This window comes from Callorhinus ursinus, unplaced genomic scaffold (genome assembly GCF_003265705.2).
Source record: "Callorhinus ursinus isolate GAN/ISIS: 27379988/994484 unplaced genomic scaffold, GSC_fseal_2.0 scaffold4, whole genome shotgun sequence".
NCBI lineage: Eukaryota > Metazoa > Chordata > Mammalia > Carnivora > Otariidae > Callorhinus > Callorhinus ursinus.
In genome coordinates, this window is record NW_027397066.1 from 146,829,717 (window position 1) to 146,850,378 (window position 20,662).

The 20,662-nt window shown below is 32.8% G+C and overlaps 1 protein-coding gene across 1 annotated transcript in view; it reads left to right on the plus strand.

Moving 5' to 3' along the window:
• The window catches only part of GALNTL6 (polypeptide N-acetylgalactosaminyltransferase like 6), a 1,233,119-nt gene that overhangs the window by 510,241 nt on the left and 702,216 nt on the right, over positions 1 to 20,662 (plus strand). Inside the window, exon 4 of the mRNA XM_025874463.2 lies at positions 10,942 to 11,080. Within this exon, the coding sequence (XP_025730248.1) occupies positions 10,942 to 11,080 (139 nt within the window). The remainder of the gene's footprint in view (positions 1 to 10,941; positions 11,081 to 20,662) is intronic.

A 20,662-nucleotide genomic window follows, 5' to 3' on the forward strand; every position in this document is an offset into this window, starting at 1 on the left:
TTTTCTTCTTTTTCTTTTTTTTTTCTTAAAATATGTTGCGTTATTTGTTTCAGAAGTACATTTTTAATTGAGCTCTTCCATCTCACTATATACTGTACCCCACTCACACATACCACCACCACCACCAAGCAGCAAAATCTCCCAGGATTTTAATTTGGACTGTGGTTTAAGTAAATTATCAATTCATGCGGACTTGACATCTTAAAAGACTTTGTCCAATCAAAGATCATGATGAATCACTCCAATTATTTAGCTCTTCATTAATTTCTCCCAATAGTGTTTCTTACATTTTTTAGTACAGAGAGTGGCTTTACGCATATTTTTTTAGATTTATTCCTAAATATTTGATACTTTCATGTGATTTCAAAGTTATTTAATTTTTTTTTTAAGATTTTATTTACTTATTTGAGAGCGAGAGAGAGAGAGAGAAACCATGCACACAAGTGGGGAGAGAGGTAGAGGGGGAGGGAGAAAGAGTGGGAAAGAGATTCTGAAGTCTGCTGAGTGCGGAGCCCCACTTGGGTCTGGATCTCAGGACCCTGAAATCATTATCTGAGCCAGTTGGATGCCTAACTGACTGAGCCACCCAGGCACCCCTATTTTAAAATTTTTATTTCAAGTTTGTTTTTAGTAAATAAAGTTGAATACATATTGACATTTATTAGTCACAACCTTGAAAAATTAATTTATCAATTATTATAGGTTTTAAATTTTGTTGGATTTTTTTGTACACATTTAATGTCATTTAAAATAATATTAGTTTTCATTCTTCTTTTACAGTCTTTCTATCTTTTCTTTCTTTTTCATAACTCATTTCACTTGATAGGCTCAATGGATAGTGTCAATTTAGATAGAGGTAGTGATGCTTGAGATTAGTGTTGTGTTTCCAATCTCAGGGGGAAAGTATTCACTATTTCACCAAAGATATATGTTTGCTGAATTTTTATTGTGAATACCCTTTGTCATGTTAAAAAAAATTTCCCTTCTCTTTTTAGGTTACTGAAAATTGAGCTTTATCAAATGATTTTTTTGCCTGTACTGAGATAATAAAATGACTTATCTCTTTTATTCTGTTAATGTGAGTTATGTTGATTGATTTTGAATATTAAACCAACATTGCATTTCTAGAATAAATCCCAATTGGTCATGATATAATGTCTTTTAAAATATTGATAGATTCACTGTGCTATTCTTGTTAAGGATGTTTTCCTTCTGTGCTCATGAGAGACATAGGTCCAATATATTTATTTATATATATGTCCTTGCCTGGTTTTGATATCAGGTTCATGCCAGTATCATGTGAAGAATTTCTTTAATTTCTAAAATATTTGTGTAAAAATGATACCATTTCTCATTTTAATGTTTAGAAAAGTTCATCAGTGAATCCATGTGGGCCTGGAGTTTTCAAAATTTTTTAAACATAATGCCACAGGGTCAATCCTTGTGGAAAAATTTCCTCCTTTCTCATGACTAAATAATAATCTATTGTATATGCCAAGTGAAGGAAGTCAGAGAAGGACAATTATGGTTTGATATCACTCACATATGGAATCTAAAAACACCAAATTAATAGAAACAGAGTATTGAATGGTAATTGCTAAGGCCTGGGCAGGGGAGGGGCGGCTTAAGGAAGTGGGAAGATGTTGACCAAAAGGTGTGAACTTCCAGTTATATGATTAATAACTTCGGAGGATCTAATGTGCAGCATGGTGATTATAGTTAATGATACTGTATTATATATTTGAAAGTTGCTAAGAGAGTAGATCTTAAAACATTCTCACTACAAAAAAGAAAGGGTGATAAAGGCGTCACCTAATGAGATAGTGATGGTAATTTCTCATTATGTAAGTATATAAAATCAACATACTGTACACATAAACTTACACAATGCTATATGTTAATTATATCTCAATAAATTTGGGAAAAAACACTTAAAAAGATCAAATTTGCCTTTCATCTGTTCAGTAAATAGTTAATGTAAATTTAAAGAGAGAAAAATTTTTTAAACAGATGCAGGACTACTTTAGTAATAAGTGTCTTGTTAATTTGGTAAGTTTCTTTTAAAGAATTAATCTATTTCATTTAAATTTTGCTATTTGGTTTCTATATGTCTCATTTGTTGTATAATCTTTAATTCATTCTTTTCTGCTTTTTGGAACATAGACTTTTTAATTTTTTTCCTTATTATTTTATTTTTGTTTTATTATTTTTTATCTTATTAGATTTTGTGTTATACATTCTTGGGTAATTTTTTTGTTGTTGTTACCCTAGAGATTTCAGTATGGATTACTGACTTTGATTAGGACTTTTATCACTTCAAGAATAATGCAAAACCAATAATTTACTACCTTTCCAGCTATGTCTTTTATTGCTCCATCTTACAAAAACCACACTCCAACCATTCCAAACCAGAGTTGGAATTCCTTATTACTACCTCTCTGTATCATGCCTGGGGCACTTCTTTCTGCCTAACTGCTGCTTTCTCTGTCTGCTGAAAGATCCCCTATCATTGAGATACATCCTCTATCCTTCTCATAGTACAAAGTGCAATAATTCATTTCTCCATTTATTCATTTCACAGGTATTTTGGGGAACAAATCATGTGATAAGTACTATGCTAATGTTTCCTGAGCACAAGATATCAAGACACAATCCTATTCCTCAATGATCTTATAGATTATTATGTTTGTATTTTAAAATCACAGTGATGTTTTTACTTCCTTCTCTTACACGTGATGTCAAAGGCAATAACTGTGATATTCATCATTTAATACCTAACCCCTATGTCAGAATAGGTGCTTAATATGCAGTTTTGAATAAAGAAATGAACACCTTTATTTCCATTGGGTAATAAGCCCAAATCTTTATCACTTTATTATTTATACACCAGTTAAAATATTTATTAAGTGTCTGCTATGTGGCAGACACCCTCCTAGGTTCTGGGGACACTATAGGGAACAGCAAAAAGTCTCTGCTTTCATAGAGCTTATATCCCAATGAGGAGATAGTCAATTAATAGATTTTAGAATTAATAGTCAATTAATAAATTTAGAATAGTAATGTATGGTAGAAAAGAAATGCATGGTAAAAATAAAATAGACTTGGGAAATAGGGCAAGGAGGGCTGGGTATGCTGATTTAAGATGGGTTGGTTGATTATGAAAAATCTCTCCAAGAAAATTATATTTGAGCGAAGGCCTGACTATATGGATTCTTGAGTGTTCTAACTGCTTATCCTCAAGCCCCTCAGGAAAAGTGTTAAGATACTTTCCTTATGTTATTCTTATACTCTAATTACTTCTAAGAAAATTTTAAGTATCTTAAACTGTCACTAGAATTTTTTTTCCTCGTACAAAACCTATTTTATCTCTTAGTATTGTATTTTGTGAGATCTAAATCTATGTCTATAGGTTTATTAATTATTTTTGAAAAGCATGTTTCAAAAATTTCACCTGTACAAATTCATTTATTTCAATTCTTATGTAGTCTCCCCAGCCCCAGAACTTTTAAAAAATGTAAATCTTCCTCTATCCAAGTTTGAACTGTAAACTCCCTCTTTCTAGTTGGAGTTTCCAAGCCATATACAGTTCCTCAGTTTGCCACAGTTGTGAAATTCTTATAGGGTTTATTGTCCAATCCATTCACTTCCACAAATACCATGCTTCTTTTTCACAATAATTGTTTTATAGTTTTGCCCTGACTTAGTCTGTTTGGGCTGCTATAATAAAATACCATAGACTCGGTGGCTTATAAACAACAGAAATATATTTCTCACCGTTCTGGAGGCTGGGAATTCCAAAAGTAAGGCACCAGTAAATTTCATGTCTGGAGAGTCCATTGTTCATAGAGGACTGTCTTTCTGCTGTGTCCTCACAAGGCTAAAGGGCAAGGAAACTCTCTGGGCCTCTTTTATAAGGACATTAATCCCATCTATGAGTCTTAATCTCACAGACTGATCCTCTCTTCCCAAAGGTCTCATCTCTAAATGCCCTCACATCTGGAGTTAGGATTTCAACATAAGAATTTTGTGGGAACACAAACATTCAATTCGTAGGAGACCATATCTTACTAGTCGGAGTATATTTCTAGCTTTTTCAGGCCTGGGGTTATACTATACACATTTTCCCTTTCCACATCCAGTGATGCATATAGTGGATACTCAATAAACATTAAAAAAATAATAATAATGATACCAGTCTATATGTATGCCAGGGTAAATGAAATGTCATTTCATCTGGAGGATAAATACCAGGTGCACTGTGAGACTAACCTAATTTCCATATTAAATTCTACCATATGCCTTGAATACATAGGATCAGAGACATATTTATAAGATGGAATTTTTCTACTTAATAGTTATCCATGTATTAATATAGTATTAATTTTTTATATCTGATTCTTTAAAATATCTCACACCTTTCATACTATTTCATAGATTTTATTTATTTATTTATTTATTTATTTATTTATTTATTTATTTATTTCAGGCTGGGAGGAGCAAAAGGGGAGGGAGAAGAACAGAGTCTGCGCTTAGCGCAGAGCCTTTTATGGGGCTTGATTTCAGAACCCTGGAGATCATGACCAAGTCAAAACCCAGGGGGCCTTAAACCACTGAGCTACCCAACTTCCCCTTTTCATACTATTTTAAACATAGCAGACAGTACACTATTTCTTACATTTCAGGTAAAAGACAGATTTGAATTTACAATTGATAGCAGTAAGATAGGTATATTAGAATTTTTAATATGTTAAATAGGTAAATCTGTAGACTAATTATCACTCAAAACACCTTTGAATAAGAAATCGATTTTCAACATACACCTATTTTTGTTGCTTTGTTTGGATTTTTGCTGTTTTGTTTTGTTGTTCTACAGAAGAAATCTTAAACCACATGAGATGTGACAGTCCCTGAGGCTTTACATATGAAAACTTAAGATGAGTTAGTAGCATTTGCAGTAAAAACTGCAGGCTCTATGCATAAGAACATAAAATTTTAAAACCTATTCTCACAACTGCAATGAAGAAATTTCTAGTATGCCATCACTGGTGACTCAAGTTTTGTTTTATAACTCTAGAGTATCACTTATTCATTTGAAAAGCCTTGTCTCAAGAGATTTATCAGTCTGTAGGCTAAATTGCTGTACAGAGAAAATGAATTTCCCTTTGATTGGCAGGTGTTTTAATGAATGTGTAGCTTTAAAATTTATATTTGTAGTCTTAAAGTGACTGAATCTAAAAGCTGAGCACTAAAAATATCCTACAAAAATTATTGAAAAGAAGCCTTGGCTACATGTATACATTTCACTTAGGGCATATAAATTAAAAAATAAAAATTTACTAAAGAAAATAAAAACTACTATACACTATGATTTTCTTATTAAATAAGATTTATAGAGTGTCTATAAATCCAGTTCACGCTAGAGAATATATAAGATCAAAAGACCTTATCTAGTATTTGGCCGCTCAGTGGAGAGAGATTTAGATCTTTTAAAAGTTTAGATCTTCTAAAAAAATCAGCTAATTGCTGATTGTGGAAATCCTTATTGAAAATGTCAGTCTCTCTTTTGCTTACTTACATGTAACATGGGTAAAACAATGTTTATTTCGTAGTGTTGAGTTAGAAAATGTTCATAAAATGATTTAATGTAGTACTTTGCACCTAGTGGATGCTCAATAATTAGGTGTTAGACAAATGAAATTTCTCACTGACTTATTTATTTTCCTTTTAGGTTAAAAAAGCAACTGGCATTTTATCCTAAGAAATAACAGAAAAACAGGCGAGATCCCATATTTTCTTTTTTGATGCCCAAAGTGAAACACTTAAAAATTTTTGGTTTTCTCCCTTAAAATTGGAGAGATTTTCAGTCTGCTTCTTGAGCATATAATTCCTTTCCACAACTGTTTGATCTTGGCTATCACCACTCCTGAGGTTAATGTTATTAGGGCAGAAGCTAGAAGCTAAGAAAAAAAAAAAAAAAAGAAGCTTTCACTTTTATTTGAGAGATTACTGATATAGAAGCCAAATTTCCTAACAAACAAGATATTTCAGTGATTAAAAACAAATAATATACTGCAAAATCAAAGATTAATATGGTGAAAATATTAAAAAAACAAAATTTGAAACATAATTTGGTGAATTTTCTTATTCTATTCATGAAAAACTACCTTTATTTAAAAGGCACTAGAAGTATTCTTTCTTAACATGTTAAGTTATAAACACATATACACGCACACACATTCGTGTGCAGTGTTTAACAGGAATCACATTAAAGTCATTACCTGAGTAAGTGCCTGTTGACACCAATGTTATTTATTGCTGACTACAGAATTAAACAAGAAATCTGAAAGTGGTACACATGAAGAAAGGCGGAAGAGGGGAGACTAAATATTATTATTTAGAATGCCTGGATAGCTCAGTTGGTTAAGTGTCAGACTCTTGATTTCTGCTCAGGCCATGATTTTAGGGTCCTAGAATGGAGACCCACATAGGGCTCCACACTCAGTGGGAAGTCTGTTTAAGGTTTCTCTCTCTCTCTCCCTCTGCCTCTCCCCTCGCTCTTGCTCTCTCTTTTTTTTTCTAAAATAAGGAAACAAATCTTTAAGAAAAATAATTATTATTATTTAAAATGAAGTGATGTGTACTTTGAAACACCCAAGATAAATATATATACATATAAAAAATATATATATATATATAATTTTTTAGAAAAAAGTTGAGTAAGGTAACTGGTTAACAATTAAGTATAAAAATCAATAGTTTTAGTGTATACCATTTAGAAAATATACTAGAAGAAAGGATGGGACTTATAGTACAGTGAAGAAAAACACCTACCTAGAAAAACTTAAAAAAAAAGTCTTGAACTAAAAAAAAAAAAGAAAGAAAAAAAATGTGTGACATTCCAGTGGAATCCAAGGGAAAAAACTATGAAAAATTGTTAAGATATATAAAAATATTACTTCCCTAAGGTTGAAGTGATAAATTCAGTTAATCTCAAAACAAAATCCAAACTGACCATTTTATTAAATAGTAAAATGAGTCTAAAGTTCACATAGAAAAATAAATATGTGATATTCTTCTGAAAAAGAATATGGTGAGTGAGAAATGACTCTGCCAAACATTAAAATGTGTTGCCACCAGTGTTCCAATGTAAGAATTGACAGAAAAGAGGAACATTATGGAAGTCCCCAACTATGCCAATAAAATGTGTGAAATTTTATATGTGGACAAGAAAGGAAAAGACTATTTATTAAGTGTAATTCTTATGGCTACCTAAGTATTTGTGAAAAAATAAGTGTGATACTTACTTCATTTCTCACAAGCCAGATGGTTCAAAATTTTGATGGACAAAACAAAAATAAAATGTTAGTAAAACTCTGAATTCATGAATGAATTAAAAAAATAATATTGCAGGGCACCTAGGTGGCTCAGTCTGTTAAGTGTCTGCCTTCCAATCAGGTCGTGATCCTGGAGTTCCAGGATCGAGCCCTTCATTGGGCTCCCCACTCAGTGGGGAGTCTGCTTCTCCTTCTGACCCTCTTCCCTCTCATGCTCTCTCTCTCTCTCAAATAAATAAATAAAATCTTTTAAAAAATAAATAAATAAATAATAAAGATAAATACAAATAAAAAATAATATTGAGAAAAGATTTATTTATAAATACAATATGTGAATAAACTATGAAAGAAAAAAAACTCTCTGGTTGGAAAGATATCTTAAAGTAGATTTATATTGATCCACTCTGACAATTTCTGTCTTTTAATTGGTGCATTTAGACCACTGACCTTTAAAGTGATTATTTAGACAGTTTGATTAATATCTACCGTATTACTGTTTTCTATTTGCTGTTTTTATTCCTTGTTCCATTTTTGTCTTCCACTTTTTCTGTCTTTTGTGTTTTTTAATTGAGCATTTTACAGGATTCCATTTTTCTTTCTTAGTATATCAATTCATAGGAGATATATATATATACTTATATAATGTAATCTATTGTTGGTACTCTAGTTTGAACAAACTGCTATGTTATATCAATTAAGAAAAGTAAAAAGTTTTTATTTTTTATTTTATCTTCCATTCTTCTTCTTTTTTTTTCTTTTTCTTTTCTTTATGTAGATCTAAATTTCTCATCTGTATCATTTTCTTTCTCTCTAAAGAACTTTTTAAAAACATTTCTTACAATATAAATCTACTGGCAACAAATTCTTAAGCTTTTGTTTGTCTGAGAAAGTCTTATTTCTCCTTTACTTTTGAAGGACAATCCCACAGCATACAGAATTCTAGGTTGGTGTTTTTTATCTTCTTTCAATTCTAAATATTTCATTTGACTCTCTTCTTGCTTACGTGGTTTCAGAAGCGAAGTTAGATGTAATTCTTTTTTTTTTTCTCTTTTTGTTCCTGTACAGATAGGATGTTTTTTCTACTGGCTTCTTTCAAGATTTTGTCTTTAGCTTTGATTTTCTGTAATTTGAAAATGATATGCCTAGGTGTAGTTTGTAATTTTGTTTCGTTTTGTTTTGTTTTGGCATTTGCCCTGTCCTAATGTTTTCTAAGCTTCTCGGATCTGTGGTTTGCTGTCCAACATTAATTTGGGGACATTCTCAGTCATTGTTGTTTCAAATATTTCTTCTATTCCTTTCCCTTTTTCTTCCCCTTCTGTTATTCCCATTATGTGTATGTTGTACCTCTTACAGTTGTTCCACAATCCTTGGATATTCTGTTCCACTTTTTTCAGTCTTTCTTCTGTTTGCTTTTTTGTTTTGAAGGCTGATATTAATATATCCTCAAGCTCAGAGATTCTTTCCTCAACTGTGCCCTGTCTACTAATAAACCCATCAAAGGCATTCTTCATTTCTTTTATGTTTTTTATCATTAGCATTTCTTTTTTATTCTTTTATTGAATTTCTACCTCTCTGCTTACATTTTCCATCTGTTGTTGCATACTATTTACTTCACCAATTAGAGTCCTTAGCATATGAATCATAGTTGCTTTAAATTCCCTGTCTGAAAATTCTAACATCTCTGCCATGGCTGGTTCTGATGTTCATTCTCTCTTCAAATTGTGTTTTTTGCCTTTTGGTATGCCTTGTAATTTTTTTTTTTTTCCTGATAGCTAGACACAATATGTTGGGTAAAGGAATTATTATAAATAGAGCTTTTATACTGTGATGATGAGGTATGGGGGGAGAGGAAGTGTTCAATAGTCTTATGATTAGGTCTCAGTCTTTTAGTGATCCTCTGTCTCTGGACTGTGAATGTTAGGATTTTTCTCTCCTCTTTGGTTGGACAAGATGGTTAGAGTAGGCTGAAGTTGGGTATTTCCCTTCCCTCAGGTTAGTTAGGCTCTGGTAATATCCCAGCCCTGGAGTTTTTAACTCTCAGTCTTTACTGAGCCTCCAGCAATTTGTCAACTACTGTTAAGTTTTCCTATCCAAGCCCTGGTTCCCAAAAGGTTTGCACTCCTGAGTGCCTGCCCTGGTAAGCCTCAACTCCCTATATTCACCTGTTTGGCTCTTTTTGGGGCACATCAGTTTGCCCTATGTCATTTCTTCCCCTATGAGCCAAGAAGAGTTGTTGATTTTTTTAGTCTGTTCAGCTTTGTACTTGTTGTTGGGATGGAGGGATAACTTCCAAACTCCTTGCATGCAGAACTGGAAAACAGAAGTCTTAAATTAGATTTAAATAAAGTAAATTTAGAAATATTTAGAATATATATATATATATATATATAACAAAGCTTTAATAAACACAATATAAAAACTGTTTTAAGGGACGTCTGGGTGGCTGTCAGTTAAGCTTCTGTCTTTGGCTCTGGTCATGATCCCAGGGTGCTGGGATTGAGTCCTGCATCAGGTTCCTTGCTCAGCAGGGAGCCTGCTTCTCCTTCTGCCAGCCACTCTCCTGCTTGTGCTCTCTCCCCCCTTTCTCTGACAAATAAATAAATTAATAAAAAAAGTTTTAAAAATACAAAAAATAACTTTAATAAACATAATATAAAATTTGTTTTAAAAAAACAAATAAAAGGGGCACCTGGGTGGCTCAGTCAGTTAAACATCTGCGTTTGGCTCAGGTCATGATCCCAGAGTCCTGGGATCAAGCCCCATGACAGGCTCCCTGCTTAAGGGGAGTCTGCTTCTCCCTCTCCCTCTGCCCCTACTCATGCTCTCCTCTCTCTCTCCCTCTTTCTCACTCTTTCTCTCAGAATAAATAAAATAAATAAAATTTTAAAAATAAATTAAAAAAATACATTTTTTAAAAAACTCTGAACAATCATTTCACAAAGTAAGAAATACAAATGATGAATGTATATGAAGTTATTTTATAAGTAATTAAGAGAAAGCAAACTAAAGTATGAATAATATATATTTCACCAGTAATTGTCAAAATATTATCCAATGCTTCTGAAGATGTGTGAAAACTATCATAAGTTACTTTACAGATATTCAAGATTCTATTTATGGGAATTATCCTTCCCCTTCCAAAAATACTTAATTAAGAATATATAAACAAAGATGTTCATTTCAACATTATTTTTAATAGGGAAAATTAGAAGTAATGTGAAAGGCTATCTTTAGTGGAATGGTATAAATTGGGATACAATGAAATAATATCAACCATTAGAAGTAAATGAAAATATAGCTTTTTTATACAATTAAGTTAGATAAAGTCAAATTATAAGGTGATGCGTTTATTACATGCTGCGTATAAATGTTACAAAACATATGCTTAAAATCCTCACAGTGGTTCTCTCTGGAAGATGATTATACTTTCTACTTTGGTGTTCTTGGCTTTTTATCATGAGCATATTTCTTTTTTCTATAAAATAATATGTTTTAATAAAAGATCTTCCACGCTAAAGAAGTACACACATTTAACTCTTGTTATCTGGTCTAGAAGATTAAATGATTTTTGTAGAGATGATAATCCCATTTTGTTTTCTCCTACTAGGGAAAGGTGAGCATGGGAAACCTTACCCCCTCACTGAAGAGGACCATGATGACTCAGCTTACAGGGAAAACGGTTTCAATATTTTTGTCAGCAACAATATTGCTCTAGAGCGGTCCTTGCCAGATATTCGCCATGCTAAGTGAGTATCAGCAAGCCCATATGCAGTGTAGTTTTCTTTTTTTGTCTGTTTTTTTTTAATTATGTTTAATGTGTATTACAGTGAGACACATATTTATAAATTTTGCCATAATAATTTTTAAAAATAAGTTTGCATTTCATAATCTTAAATATTTAAATTTAAATTGAGGTAATGTTTAAAGTTAGAAAAGAATAAGTACCAACTTTCTACAACTTAATTCACATTTTCATTGAGTCGCTTGTATTATCTCTATTTAAAATAAAGTGTTTTAAGATATTACCCATATTTTTACCTTTGATCATGTAGATGATAAAGGAAACATTTTTTCTGGTGATTAGCATTCTCAGGACTGTCCACATATATATGACTTCATCTTCACCCAGCCATATTCAGTGCCATTGATGTTACATCTTGCATAAAGAATGCCTACAATAAATGCATCCATAATCCAAAGGTTATGGTTGGTTGCTCAATTTCCTGTCACTTTATGAATTGTTTGTAGCTTATCAATTAACAGTGAATTCAGTTTTTACTGCACTATAGTTAAATAGTATAGTGCAAAAAGAAGCAAGAAAGATATCATATATAGTTTCCTGATATCCCACCCCTATCTACTCTTAACGTTGCTTACTGTACTTTTTTTCTAGTCTGTTATGATTTTCTTGTTAGCATATACAAGGCCAAAAGCATGCCGAAAACGTACAATGGGATCAGAATTTGGAGTTTGTGGAATTGCCATATATATCTGATAAATCTATCCAACTATACTAATATGTTTACCCCTGCCTTCACCTCAGTCTCCATTTGGAAGCACTGGTGTGAGAGAATGAAAATCAGAGAAAATAAAACAAGGGCAGGGCGCTTGGTTGCCTCCATTGGTTAAAGTTCCAACTCTAGATTTCAATTCAGGTCATGATCTTGGGTCTTGGGATTGTGCCCCCGTGTTGGGCTCTGTACTCAGCAGGGAGTCTACTGGAGATTCTCTCTCTCTCCCTCTCCCTGTGCTCCTCCCCTTGTGCTCTCTCTCTCTCTAATGAATAAATAAATCTTTAAAAAAATAAGGGCAATAATAAAAATAGAGGTAGGAATCAAAATCAAATCAGTAATGTACAATAAAACTCTTAATTTTTTGCAAAAAAAATTAACCCTTCCCCAAAAAATCAGTAAATTATGGTTTGGGGATAATTTTTTAGTTGCCGTATTGTGTCTTTATAAATTCATTTTAAAATGTAAAAGAATTACTTGTTTCTTTCTCAGGTTTTATGTGAATTTGCATTTCCCAACATAGTTAAGCAGAGGATTAATGTGAAGAACAAATCAATTTTCCCCTAAACTGAATGCTTTATATATTGGTCTAGGCCTTCTAGCTAGCCAAACTATTCCCAGGTTACCTGAAATTATCTACAGTAATTCCCACTGACCGAGAACATTTCTAGTTATGAGAAATTTTAATACCTAATTGCACACCATCAAAGATGCATTAAATTGCATTGTTGGCATAATAAATGTGCTCAGAGAATAATTTCCATCCACCTCCTCCCCCACCCCCACACTTCCAATCTTTTAATGTGTATTCAAGTGGAAAGAATTGCAGATGGAAATAGTGCAGAAAATCACTGAAGTCAAAAGAAGGCTGATATTCCCATTCTTCTCAGTATATTTTTAGCATAACTACCACCTTTGGGGAAAAGATATTCTTAGGCAATAATGGAAAAGAAAATGGAAAAATGGAGAGAAAAATATTTTGAAATTTTTATTAGAGTTATTGAGTTTACAGTATCAGAGGGCATTATTCTAAATGTTAGGGGAGATAAATGTGGCTAAAATATGGTCGCAGACCATATTTTACTTATTTATTGAGGCTGGATATCTAGTGGGACACTCACCTAGTAAAATGACACCAAAACAGAAAAAAAAAAAACTTTTTTTTAAGATTTTTTATTTGAGAAAAAGCGCAAGCTGGGGGAGGAGCAGAGGGAGAGGCAGAGGGAGAAGCAGACTCCCAGCTGAGCAAGGGGCTCGATCCCAGGACCCCAGGATCGTGACCTGAGCCATAGGCAGATGCTCAACAGAGCAAGCCACCCAGGCACCCTCAGGAAAAAAAAAAAAAAAAAAAACCCTTATTAGAGGGCTGGAGATGGAGGACTGCAAAGAGTTAATTTCAGGACTACTAGGAGTGATAGTTTACCCTGGTTAGTCTAGTATCTGACTCTCAGAGATGCAAGAAGAGAGATCCAATGCAGCCTCATTTTGTCCAGGTCCTTCCTACCCGTAGGAAATTGAGAGCCTAAAATAAACAAAAAAATCTTACAGGGATCACACTGTTTAAAGTCCTATGCGTTTGACCTCATCTGTGCTTCTCAAAATGCAGGCACAGATAACCACAAAAGCATGTAGCTCTGTGTAAGTGGTTCTTGAAATTATGAAAGCAAACTGACACAAACTCCATCCAGTATTATCCATTTAACTAGGCTGCAGGTAATTGACCACAGCTTGTTTATATTGACAGAATCTACAGAAGAGAATGGAAAATTTGTGTGATTTTTGCAGTCAAACATAACAGTTCTAAGAAACTTTGCATCTGCAGTCAGCCAATTCAAATTACAGGCTCAAAGTGCCAGAAGAGAAAAATTTATTTTTCTTTGCTCTGGGATTTTGTAACGGAAAATATTGAGGAATCATATCTTGCAATTTTGCTTAGATTGGTCTTTATTCCAAAACACAGAATTGTAGTTCTTACTCCACTGTTCTACACTATAGATCACTCTCCCTGTATACACAAGTGCTCTCTCTACTCATTCATATTCTTACAGTTAACAAATTAAAAAAAAATAAATCATGGTTCTAGGTGTTTGACATGCTTAGTGTACATGCATTCTTGTTCACTGTGGAGAATTCTCAGAACATGAGTTATTTCAGAAATCCCATTCCAGAACACATTCTTCCTTTACCTGTCCTGCTCCTTTCTTATCCAATAGCATAAAAATGAACTGTTTTCCTTTGGCTGTATTATTTCATTGAGTCAGTAATAGATTCTCATTAAGTGGGGAGCCATAGATTAAGGAAAGTCAGTTGGCATGTGTCCAATAAATTAATCATTCTTAGTCATGTCCTAATAATAAATTCCAAGGTTCTCACTTATGTTTTTAAATTTCTTACATTTGTCCAAGTAATTTTAGCATCTCTCTATCTAGTAAATTACATTTTAGTGGGTTTTCTTTTTGTTGTTTTGTTTTGTTTCCCATCTATGCTTTGGTATTGTCGAATTTTCTACCCCTTCTTCCAGATCCATATCCCTACCCTTTTTGTTTACTTTTCTACTTTTTGAAGACCTATCTGTGCATTTTAAATACTCCCTTCTTGACTTACTGCCTAATTATGTCTATATTCATAGTCCTGGGGCTCAAACTGAGATATGTCCTTAAAACATATTATTTTTATATTTTATCTAATGCAATGCTGATGAGAATTTTGCTATGTGAGTGTCTGCGTAACAAATGTTCAGTCAGTGGATACTTTATCGTCCTGGCTTCATTTTACTACATTTCAATTTCCTGTCACCTGTATATTGTTTGTGCATGTTCTTTGTATTCCTTCACTCTTCTGAGATGCCACATCTTTGTATGCTGTAGAACATTTTATTTTGACTTCCAGTTCAAGATGGGAACTATGAAGCATATATTCAGAATACAAAATACATATAAAATAGGGAAGTAGAAAACCATGGAAGGATGGATGGCTTGCATAGAAAAGAAGCTGATAAACTTATGTATGACTATATTGTTAGCAAGATAAGATGGAAGAATATTTGAGTGAGTATTACTCCCTAGACATAAATAAATTTCTAAGTAGTTACCACAAATACTCCCCCAAATGTGATATAATTAACGTGTGCAAGATGAAATTACATCTATGAAGAGATATACATGAGACTAGGATGCCTAAGTACATGTATAATAGGAGCATTAGGAGCATTGAGGTGGGCTTTGCAGAGGATTCAGGTAAATGCATCATGACTTGAGGTTCATTTTTGCTGTTAGAAAAAAACACACGTTTATACAAATACATAGTCATATACATACACATTAATCAAGATGCATTTATAAGGTGGCTGAGTAGCTGGGATATTTTTGTACTAAAAAATTCTACTCTGACTTGTGGCCTTTCCTTTTCATTTAACTTTTCCTTTATATTTCACTTACATTCCTGAGATAGCTTCATGACTTTGACAATAAATAAAATATTGAATACTGAGAAAAAATTCTGTGGTGTCTCAACTCTTGGGAAAATGTACAAGAATTTTTACAACCTCTTGATTATATGAGTGTTTTCAGTAGCATTGCAGTTACATCACAACACTGCTCCCTGTACAATTTCAGAACCAAATGAGAGATTGTCCCAGAAATGGTTGGGAATTAAAATATTATTTTTATTATTGATAGGATTCTATCAGTGGGCATGATGTAGATGTAGGCTAAGTGTGAACTCTAGAATGAGGCACATTCAGCCTTCAAGTCATAGGCATTGCGGAACATGCAGAGACAGTTGTATAACATAAGGCATGGAGGGCAGAGTTAGATGTCTGACCTCTGCAGGCAAGCAAGTTGCAAAGCAAAAAATGAAGGAGGGGCTGAGCCAAGTGTAATAAGCTCACTAACACAAATTCATCAGTTGTGTGTCCTTTCTCCTAGAAAGGAGGACTAATCTAATGGCTGTCCCTCTACATGGGACTATCTATCTGAGAGGAGAGGAGTCTAATATCTAAATGCCTAATATCTTCTTTGTATATGATGAGAAATCACAATTTCTCAACATAACAAACTTTTGAGTGATTTTTTTTTTTATTTTTCAGTGCCTTATAGTCTAAGCATTCTTGCCTTCTGTAAGTTATGTTGAAAAATAATTCTAAAATGGTTTACTTCCATGACTTGCACTGTGGTGCCAAACAAGTCAATTTGTCATTTTTAATTTCTGTGTACCCACTTCACCAAGTGTGGATATTGACTTTCTTTATGTACCTCACCATGTATTAAGGTATTAAAATTAAGACCAGGTTTACCAAATCAGTTGCAGCATGATATATTATTTCTTTTCTTTCTGATGATAATCTTTCTGCTTTCCTTCCTTCTTCTCCAGTTATATCATGAAGATTAAAAAATATGTGGAAATCAAGTGAACTATAATTCTAAAATTTAAATTGTAAAAACAAATTTTGTGAGTCAATTCTGAGTTGATTTGAGGAAAAATAATTATATGTGTCTAATTTTTTAAACTATGATTTAGTGAATATGCTTAGAATGTTTTAATTTTATATGAATTAGAAAAGTGTTATTTAACTGTTTTGACTCTTGTCCATTGACTACTAGAAATCATTTACAGAAATGTTTGAGTTTAATCATCCAAAAGTGTTCAAGGATATTTTTTTTTTATTTCTCAATTTCAAAAGTTACCAAAAAATGTGAGAGGCACTGGCATTCTTTCATGTTTTTGTTCTGATTTATTTGTGAAATTGATAAAGTATCTTCTTTCAACAAATTTACAAGTGAATTCTGAAACAAATTAAGCTAAAATGACTCTTCATCCTCTCCAATCAGGTATGAATACTTCACAAAGGGAGATAGGAAATGTATCCTTTGAATCAAATGTGGTTCTAGCCTAGGGTATGCCTAAATATGACTGAAAAAAAGAAAAAAGAACCAGCTAAATCACAGGCAGCAAATTGGGGGAGGAATGATAACGAACAGAAGATAGGAAAAAATCGTTCACAACTATTATTCAAATGAGTATCTTTCAGTATTTTTTTGTGAGCCAGTTTTTGCAAGCTAGTACAGACTTTAGTATATTTGTATGTTTCTAGGGGTCATTGTTTTAAAAGCCATGATAAAATAACAAAAACAAAAATTTACACACACATTTCATTTATTAACTAAAGCCTGAAAGATTTGGAAGAGTTTTTATCACTATAACTCAAATGTATGCCCAATTGAAATGAAAATCCTTCTAAGGTAACAGTTCAAGGGCTGTCAGACATTTAGCTTTTGTAGTAAATGACAGATCATGAAGCAGATTCTTTGAAAGGTAGAATGAGGATGAACACAAGGGCACTGGGGTCTAAAAGACTGGTCATTTGAAAGCTGTACAGTGCACACACAAAACCAAAAATAAAACCAAAATAACCTTCTAAAAATAAAATTACAGCTTCTTAAAAATCATGTCTAATGAATTTTAAAGTATATTTTTTGTAACCTTATAACGTGATAAGGATCAAATACATAAAACTGAAAGTATAAGTTTGAAAAAAGGATTCACAACTTTAATTCCTTAAAAAGAAGAAAATGGGAATTTGATATAGTGATGCATATTATTTTGTAAGATTAATCCAGCAATAGCAATCCTAAATTTGTTCCTTCATTTTACTCCTACCCACAGGTTATTGAAATGAAGGGTAGTGATTAATATTTTAGCTTATTTATTAAAAAGGTGAGAAAATCTGCCATTTTTAAAAAAGATTTATTTATTTATTTATTTTTGAGAGAGAGAACATGCACGAGTTGGGGAAGGGGCAGAGGGAGAGAATATCCAAGCAGACTCCCACTGAGCATGGAGCCTGACATGGGGTTCGACATGGGGCTTGACATGGGGCTCGATCTCCATAAGCCTTGAGATCAGGACCTGATCCAAAACCAAGAGTTGGTTGCTTAACCAACTGAGCCACCCAGGCACCCTGAAAATCTGCCAGTTTTAAAAGCTAACATATTTATTGGTGAAAGACTGGATGCATTTCCCTAGATCACGGGGTAAAAGGGATATCTATTCTCACCACTTCTATTCAACACTGTACAGTATATTCTAGCTCAGGTAATTAGGCAAGAAAAATAAATAAAAGACATCTAAATTGGAAAGAAAGAATACAGTCTTTATTGGCAGATGACATAATCTTCTATATGGAAAATCCTGAGGAATACACACACACACACACACACACACACACACACACACAACCCCCCCAAAAAAAACACAAAAAAACAAAACAAAAAACCCTATTAGAGTTAATAATCAAGTTAAGTAAGGTGGCAGGGTACAAGAGCAATATATAGAAATCACTTTATTTTTATACACTTGCAGTGAATAATCTGAAAATGAAGTTAAGAAAACAATTCCATTCACCATTAAATCAGAATGAACAAAGTACTTAGGAATAAATTGAACAAATGTGACATCAAACTTAATTCTTTGAAAACTACAAAACATTGTTGAAACAAATTCCAGAAATGGAAAAAACATCTCATGTTTGTGGATCAGATTTAACATTGTTAAGATGGCAAAACACTCCATACTGATTTATAGATTCAAAAAAAATTCCTATCAGGATCGCAATTGACTTCCTTGCAGAAATTGATGAGTTGATTCTAAAATTCACATGGAATTGCAAGGGACCAGAATAGCCAAAACAATCCTGAATAACAGCAATCAAATAAGATGACATACACTTCCTGATTTCAAATTTATTATAAAGCAACAGTAATCAAGATAGTGTGGTATTGGTATATGGATAGATATTGGCAGAATTCTGTACATCCATGATTAATTGAGTTTTTGACAAAGGTGCCAAACTAATCAATGTGGAAAAATTAGATTTTTTAAATAATTGGTACTAAGACAACTGGATAGCCACATGCAAAAGAATGATGTTAAATCCTTACCTCAGACAACATAAAAATCAGCACAAAGTGTATCCAAGACCTCAGTGTAAGTGCTAAAAGAAGAAAATGTGGAAACAAATCTTCATGACCTTTGATCTGACAAAGTATTCTTAGGTAGAACACCAAAGTATAAACAACACAAGAAGAAATAGATAAATTTGCCTTCTTCAAACTGAAAAATTCTTATGCTTCAATTGAAGTATACCATCAGGATGGCAAAATGACAACTTACAGAATTAGAGAAAATATTTGCCAATCATATATTTGATACAGGACTTGTATCTAAAATATACAAAGAACTCTTATAACTCAATAACAAAAAGAAAAATAACCCAGTTAAAATATGGGCAGATCATCTGAATACTCAAATTCATGAAAGGATGCTCAACATCATTAGTCACTAGAAATAAAAGTCAAAACCAAAATGAGATGCTACTTCATATCCAGTATGATGACTAGAGCCAAAAGTTCAAATAATAAATGTTGTCAAGGATGTAGAGAAATGGAACCCTTATACATTGCTGGTGGGAATGCAGAATGGCATCAATGCTTTGGAAAGTAGTTTGGCATTCCTCAAACAATTAAATACAGAATTACCATATCACCCAGCAATTCCCTGCCTAGGTATACACTCAAGAGAAATGAAAACCTATGTCCCCACAAAAATTATATATGAATGTTTATAGCAACCTTATTCATAATAGCCAAAAGGTGGGGAAAAAAATGTCCATTGATGGATGAATGTGTAAACAAACTGTGGTATTCCATATAATGAAAGATTATTCAGTCATAAAAAGGAATAAAATAATTATAAATGCTACATCTTGGATTAACTTTGAACACATTATGCTAAATGAAAACCAGACCCAAAATTTCACATACTATATATGATTCTCTTCATATGAATGTTCAGAATAGGGAAATCTGGAGAAACCAAAATAAACATAGTTACTTTAGGGCTATCAGGAGATTAGAGGAAGGGTCTGAGATTTCTTTCTGAACTAATAAATATATTCTAAAATTGTTTATGTTGAGGATTGTACAGTCTGTGAAGACACTACAAGCTATTGAATCATGCACCCTACATGATACAATAAATTATCTGTATGGTATGTGAATTATATCTCAATAAAGCTATTTAAAAGGATAAATCACATACTCGCTTCAGCAGCACATACACTAAAAGTATAAATCACTCTCCATTTTCTCCAAGTCAAATAATTTTATTTCACTTCTTTATTATTACCAAATGAAGTGATTAATTCCTCTGGCAGACCTTATCATCCGAGGCAATGTAGTATGTACTAATCTCTAGGGTTTTGTAACTGGTATGTAGTGATAGGTGTCTCTTAGTTTTGAAATTTTTTTTTTTTTGCAGAAGTGAAGAATTTGGCTATTAATATTTTTTATATTTTATTATCTATTTATTTATTATTTATATTTTATTATTCTGGAATAAATTTAATCATATATCATAAAAGCATTGGTACCACCACATTTGTAAAATGACTTCTTTACCTTTTTTTCCCTCCAGCTATCAACCCCAACTTCTACATAGATATTGATTTCCTCAACTCCTTTTCAAGTCTTCAGTAGTCCTAATTTGACTAATGACACTACAGTGCCATCAATTTTCTTCTTGCCAAAGTCACTCATTATTTCTACATTGACAAAATCCATATTTAAAAGTCTTTGTCTCATGAAAGTTTCCAGGAACGCTTGACTTTGTCCCTTCTCTCATTTTTAAGCACTCTTGTGTCTGTTTCAAGGAATGGAAACACACTTGCTTTTTATCCCCAGGCCTTTCCAGTCTCCCTTACAAACAGTTCCTCTTTATCTGATGGCTAGATATTAAGTTCACTGATCTCCCAGTTTCCTC